Here is a 7,122-nt window from a genome sequence, read left to right on the forward strand (position 1 = left end):
TTTCTCAAGGCAACAGAAAGTACAGAAATCAATTTTCCAGCTTCAAACTGGAACAGGAATTGTTTCAGAATAACCCCAAAGTTTCATTTCAGGGGTTCTTTGTATAATGGATTAGGAAATTCAAACAAATCCAATATTGAGATTTCATTTGGAATTGAGAACTTGAAATGTGTTGAGTAAGAAAAATGGAAGTTTTTTACTTTCCCAGACTGTTTTTTTGGCTGACTTCACACCCTAAATTCAGCATTAATATTTCAGTCATTATGAAACTTTTGGTGGTTAGGGGAAGGAAGGCTTCCTTCAAAACCTCATACCTCTTCTCTCTTAAGGCATCTCTAAAGCATATTGTCTTTATCCTGCTTGCTGTCTCACAAACACTGCTCTTGTCTTGTGCCTCTTTAGAGTGTGCCCTGGAAGATGAAACCTATGAGGATGGAGCAGAGACCCAGGTGGAGTGCAACCGCTGCGTCTGTGCCTGCGGGAACTGGGTGTGCACTGCCATGACGTGTGAAGGTCCGTATGCTCTCCAGACAGTTCCTCTACTTGGTTTTGTACAGAATTAATTCTTACTCTCTGTCAGTCTAAGGGAACCAGCTATCTACATTTTTCTCTCTCCAGCTTTTCCTCAGCTTTTCCACGGGTGGTTTCTGCATAAACCTCACCATGTTAGTCAAACCCAGGCTTGCTCTGTTCTGGAGGTCAGAAAGTGTGTAACTGAGCTGGGGGTGATGCTGTTGGGGTTTGTAGTTTGGATTTGGTGTCATGAAAATCCAGCACCAAATATTCCAGACCAGAGCTACTCTGCATCCAGCTGGCTTGGGCCATGCACAGACCAAACAGGTCACTGTCTGCAACCACAGGTGTAGGTGTAAGCAAGTCAGCTTTCCTGTATGTGTGTCTGTATCCTCACTGTATCTGTGTTTATGGTATCTGTAAACAGGACCTAGGGTCCTGTCTTGCCCCAAAGGGGATATAGGAGACTTCATCCAATGCCAAGAAAGCACTTTAGCTTCTTGCCATAGAAACTATAGAAGAAAATAATGTCGATGAAGGGAAGTGGTGTTCATAGTAAGGCAAGGTTGATTGTTCTTCCTTTGAAAGGTGCTTCGTAAGCTTGCACAGCCTCGTTACAATTGTGAGAAGTCATGGTGTGGTTATGAAACAACTCTTTGTTCTGCCTTTTCACAAATAGTCCAGGGCCAGTGGAAAGCCACCTTTCCCCTGCCTTGGGAAATGTGTGGGTTCTTCTCAAGGAGTCATGTCCACCCCCCCAGCACTGTGCTGCACTTTTTTGGCCTTTTTCCCTAGAAACAGGCCCTTGCATGAACTTTGTTTCAGTGTTGTGTGGGAGCCATCAGCAGCACATGAGTTCAGATCTATAGTCAGTTGCTTGAACAGAGCAGGAGGGAGAGGAAGAGCATCAGTGTGTACAGAGTTTTTCATGTTTATCTGGCCTTCAGGATCACCTCAGCCCAGACTTGGCTGTGGCAGCAGGAAGTCACCTGAGAAAAGATAACTGGAATATTAATAGAACTGCCAGAGGAGCTGTGGGTAGGTCTCAGAGATTCTTTTTGTTGCCTCCCCAGAAACAACCTTCAAAGTTGCTATGCAACACCTATTCTTGCTGCCTGCTTTGTTCCTTGCATCCATGGCAGAAGCATGCAATGATATAACAATTCCATGACTTTCTGCCCATGTCAGAGCAGCAGAGGGGTTAGATTGTTAGAGGAATAATGGAACCAAAGAATCTGCTCAAATTCATCAGCAAGTTGCATCTTCATTGAGCAAAATTACTTCTTCATTAGGAATCAGTTACTGTACTTGGATAGCGCATTTATTCCCTACAAGAGGCCAAGATATTTGAACTTATTATAGGTGTTTCCTTTAAATAACATGCAGCCTCTTCTTTGTGGTTTTATTATCAGTCATGTGTGAGGGAGAGGCAGGGACAGGCTAGATATCCAGGTTTTGAAGTCCCAGCCAGCTAAAAGGCCCATTCTCTTTCTAAGAAGCCAACTCACACCTTCCTCCAGCAAAGCCTTCCTAAGCATGAGCTTTTTGTTGTACATGGTTCAGCCTCTGAAATTTGCATTTCCTATTTATGATAATACTAAACTCCACTTCTGTTTGCAGGGAGAAATGAGAAGGTGCCTGCTCAGAGACACCGACCTGACCAAGATTTGACTGAGGAGGAGGTGGCTAGATACATTCAGGAACTGCAGAAGCATCAGGTTAGCATGGGGCTGGGAAGGTCTCCCCTTCCCAGAGGGGTTCCTTCTCATTCTGTCACTTGGAGACTTCTGGTAGAAGGGGGAGCACAATAAAGGTGGATTTCTTGCCTGTATGGACAAATACAGGTGTGGGGCTTTGAGGTACAAGCCAGTGTTGGCATTGCCTGTGGAGGGACCAAAGGTTTCAGAGCACTCCCAGTTCTTGTGTCAGTGCAGAGCCTCACTTTTGTGCTCTCTTTCTGTAGGAGACATCTGCAAAGACCAAGAGAATGAGCACCAAGGAGATGTAAGGGGCCTCCACCCCGGAGGAGCCCAGGAGGATGGGCCCAACCTGCCACCCTGTCCTCCAGTGCTGATCTCAGTATGCACAAGTGTCTACTACAGTTGACCAGTCACAGATATTTACATGTATAGCGATGGGTTATTTGTTTTGTAATACACAGAGATTGGGGCCAGGAGAGGGGAGCAGAGCCCACCTGTTCAGGAAGCTTCATTGCTGGGACCTTGGAAGGCTGAGAGGGACTCACAGCAGCCTCTGGGATCCTTCCCCAGAGCAGACAGCTGCTCCCCCCAAGAACCAACAGGGATTTCTCGTTCCCCTGGATCTGGGGAAAGGACGGAGGTCAGTGCTGGATAGAAAAGAGGGCCTTCGATCAATATAATTGTCAGCACTGGCCTTGGCTGCAGAAATACAGGCCTGGCAGTTCTGTGGCTGAGTACATGTGCTGCAGGTCCTCATCAGCCAAGGGTTTTTCCCTTTGTTTTGAACTCCTCAAAGCTGGTCAGCCTGGTGTGACACCTGGGAGATGTGGTGCCATGCTGCTGGCATGAGTCCAGCACATTCCTCCTTGCTTTCCACTAGACTGTCCCCAGCAGCTCCTCCAGTACATTGTGGGCTCTAACACAACATGGTTCCTTTTGACCTCATCTCACTCTTACTCTCCCTACCCCCTCCTTAGAGGTGCTATCTTAACTTTTTCTTCTCACATTCACATGCTGAGTCCCCTTTTTGTTTTGTTTTGGATTTTTTATTATTTTGTTTCCTATGGTAGTAATTCAGCTTTTGTATGTTTTGTAGCTCTAGATGTTTCAAGAAAACCCAAGCGTGTGGGTTTTTGTCATTGCCAGTGCTGTAATGCCCATGCACAGTTTGCATCGCACTGCGCTCAGCCGCCACAAACACCACAAGCAACTTCTGAGCCTTGCACTACAGGGTATTCCCCAGCTGGGGATAGCAATGTCCTTCATGGGAAGAAGAGACAGGGCTGGATGTAATTAGTTTCACCAGACAGGGACTGACACTGCAACTCTGATTCCCTTAGCTAGCATTGACCATGTGCTCAAAGTCTGCTCATGCCTCTCCTAAGTTGTCCAGAGGGAAGTGCAAACAGTGTAGAGACAGAGAGATCAGGCAATCCCAGTAGTAGAGTATCTTAAAAGGCTAAACTACATAGAAAACGGTTTAGTTATGCTGTTGGCCATCATCTTGGGCTTTTCATTTTCCTCTAGGGTGAGGCAGCAGCATTATTCTTTGATTCCAGGTATGAGTTTGGAGTCAGGGCTGGAAGCCTCATTAGTGACACATTTCACAGTGTCATTGATCAGAACATCTTTGACAACACTCACATCCCTTCATGAGTTAGTTTTGTCTTACCCATTTCTCAGAGCAGTGGTCGTAGGTATAAATCAAATGCTGTTTTGTTGATAATCACCTCTGCAGCCTCAATGCTGGCTGATTTTCTCCAGCTGTTGTCAGATGTACTTCATATAAACCCAAACATCCACATTCCCTTCATGCCCCTGCTGTATTTCCCAAGCAGTTGCAAATACCCTGAGGTGACTGCTTGTGACTTCCATCTTTCTGTTGGTGAGCAACTTCAGTAGTTGTTGCTGGGTGAGTTGCAGTCCCTGGTGCTTACTCCAGCAAAACTCCACTTGCATCTGCTAAAGCATGTCCTGCTTGAGTGAAGATCAGCAGGACTTTTGTCCCAGCCTTCTTTTTGCACAGTGCTTTCCTTGGAGAGAAACAATGAGCTGGTACCTAGAAGGGTAGGGAAAGAAGAAAGCATGGTCCCTTCTGTGCTCTTCCCATGAGCCAGATGTGTAAAAGGCTGTCTGGCCTTTGAGCTCTTTTCCTGATGTGAACCCAGGGGACTTTCATTGACTTTGGCATAGTGTCACTCTTCCAGTGAGAACCATAATGTACCTCACTTACGGAGGTTTTGACATCATAAATACAGAAAGAGGCTGTTGGGTTTGTTTTTTTTTTCTCATGGGGGCCTAGAGTTGAGAATCTGTCTCCTGTGAAGCTGAAAGGAATGAGTCCATAGGAACTGAGGGTAACATGGACAATGCTTCACTGGGACAAAATCATTGTTTGCGTTTTGGTGGCACTGGAAGAAGGGGTTGGTGAAATAGGAGCACCCATTAGACATAGCCTTGCTACTTCCCAACAGTATGAGCAAAAAGGCTTCATGTGCTGGGTCTGGAGTCACAGGAACATTATTAAAAAATGTTTTGCTTTATTCTGACCGTGCTCTAAAAGGTAGTTAGTGCCTCCCAGCTCACTTTCTTCAAGCTTGTATCGTTGAAGTGCCTTAAAGAAAACACAACAGCTTCCCTTAAAGGCTTTCCCTGGATGGGGATAACATCTTGTTCAGTCAGGAATATCTCCAGCTGTAAGAACCAGAGCATGCACAGAAAGGGGAGGCGAATCCATGGCTCAAGGGCTTCTGTAGGATGCACTGTGTGATATGTTCTCTAGTCCCCTTCCTGTCTGCTGTGGATGTGCAGTTTACAAGGGTGGCAGGCAGAGAGATGTGTGCTGGTAGTTGAGGTTTACACAGCTTACTCTTGCACTGAAGGTGGAGGGATGGGCTGCAGTCTTTGGCAAGGCAAGCTGAGCTCTCTGAGAAGCCATACAACAGACTCTAGGGTGGCCTGGGGCAGCAGGGTGGGAGTGCAGCAGTTGTGCCTCTGCGGAAAGGGCTGCCACCTGTGGACTCTTTTCCTCTTTCTTGTGCCCCCAAAGGGATGTGCAGTTGTGGAAAGGCATGCCCATTCTAAGGGCTACGATTCCCAAAGGGGACTGAAACCTCTCACCTCCTTACACACAGGGGAAGGGCAGTCCAGACTGAGCCATGGCCAGACTATACCTCGCTGCAGGCTGGTCGGTCACTAACTCCTGCAGGGTGAAGTGGCTGCGGTGAAGGAAGTGCTGAATTGCAGCCATTGCCGTCTGGGACAATTGCTGTACAGACTACAAGGGGCAGGGAAGGCATTTTTTTTCTAAAAAGCCAAATTTAAGCAACCAACAAAAACTCCCACTCCTCCCTCTATAGTCCCTCCTGTACGTGTGTGAAATTTATCAGTATTCTGTAGGTTTCCTTAGTGCACTTATTTTACTTGATTTTGTAATTTTTTTGAAGCAGGGGGGTTTGGATATTACTGCCAAATAAATGAAACAAAATTAAAAAAATAATATGTCTTTGTTTTATTTATCATAAGCAACGTGACTTTGTTTTCCTCTTTTAAAAAATCATCTGTCTTTGCACATTCAAACACAGATCTCAATGCGCTTGACAAATGCAAGGCGTGACTGCCTCCTTTCTAGCTGAGAAATCAGGTGGAAAGAACCCAAAGGCAAGTAAAAATAATAACTAAAGGCCTTGAAAATGTGACTTACAAGGACAGATCAGAAGCCTTATGTACAGTTAAGAAAGAAAGATCTAAATGTCTTCAGGTGGAGACTGCTGCCAAGATCAACATGCCCAGTTCTAGCCAGGTGGGGGTTGGTCTCTTCTCCCAGGCACTCAGCAATAGGACAAGGGGGCACGGGCTCAAGCTCTGCCAGGGGAAATTGAAGTTGGAGATCAGAAAAAAATTCTTTCCAGAGAGAGTAATCAGGCATTGGAATGGGCTGCCCAGAGAGGTGGTGGATTCCCCATCCCTGGAAGTTTTTAAACTGAGATTGGCCATGGCACTGAGTGCCATGATCTGGTAAAGGGACTGGAGTTGGACCAAGGGTTGGACTTGATGATCTCAGAGGTCTTTTCCAACCCAATCATTCCATGTTCTGGAAGGGACACGAGCTTCAGTAGTGGCATTAAGGTAGATCCAGAGGACACATCAGGGAATGCTTTTGAAGGTCAAGGATAGCAAAGGACTGGAAGATGCTTCCTTGGTATTTCACAGACTTCCTCCCTGTATAGATTTTTGGAAGATACTGGAGTAACAGCTGTCAGGAATAGACCTCCTGTTTGTGATGTAACCTTATGAATGCAGGGCTGAAAAGGCTAATGATTTGCTGAACTGAATGATGAAACAGTCTTTAATGTTGTGTAACAGGAGGATAATGCCTTACATTCACCTCCCCTGTAACTAATGCCACTACTGTAGGCATTTCTCTGCAAATGATGGTCCAACAGAAGAGAAAGATGCCTTACTTTGTTTCCCTTAGTGTGCTGTTTAAAAAAGAAAAAACCCCAACCCACAGATGCTGCCTCTTCCATGTGTACTTTTTACAGCAAATGGCCTCTTTATCATGTACCAGCTGCTGTGCACGCAGCCTCTCCTGTGGCATTCCCTGCCCATTCACTGCTCAACTGCAAAGTGGGGCTGCCGTAATGCTTTAATTTCTACTGCTAGAATTTCCCAGATTTTTAAGAAGAAATGAACGGAAGCATCAGCCACAAATTTAGCTAGATGGCACTATAAATATTTTGCCTTGTGCATCATGCATACTTACTGAAACAAAATTAATTTGAGGTGGGAGGGAGAAAAAGCAAAAAACTCCATTGCCTGCTGCTAGTAGAGGCCTGGGAAAAACTCTGAGCCGTTCATGCAGTTCAGCACATCTGAGTATTAAGTTGCTGCACTATAGCTACTTAAT

At 45.7% G+C, this 7,122-nt stretch overlaps 1 protein-coding gene across 1 annotated transcript in view; it reads left to right on the top strand.

Annotated features, from left to right (window-relative positions):
* The window catches only part of FSTL1 (follistatin like 1), a 53,265-nt gene extending 49,114 nt beyond the window's left edge, over positions 1 to 4,151 (top strand). Inside the window, exons 9-11 of the mRNA XM_071559951.1 lie at positions 403 to 513; positions 2,134 to 2,231; positions 2,477 to 4,151. Of these exons, the coding sequence (XP_071416052.1) occupies positions 403 to 513; positions 2,134 to 2,231; positions 2,477 to 2,521 (254 nt within the window). The 3' untranslated portion in view covers positions 2,522 to 4,151. The remainder of the gene's footprint in view (positions 1 to 402; positions 514 to 2,133; positions 2,232 to 2,476) is intronic.
* Positions 4,152 to 7,122: the final 2,971 nt, after the last annotated feature.

Source organism: Pithys albifrons, chromosome 1 (assembly GCF_047495875.1).
Source record: "Pithys albifrons albifrons isolate INPA30051 chromosome 1, PitAlb_v1, whole genome shotgun sequence".
NCBI lineage: Eukaryota > Metazoa > Chordata > Aves > Passeriformes > Thamnophilidae > Pithys > Pithys albifrons.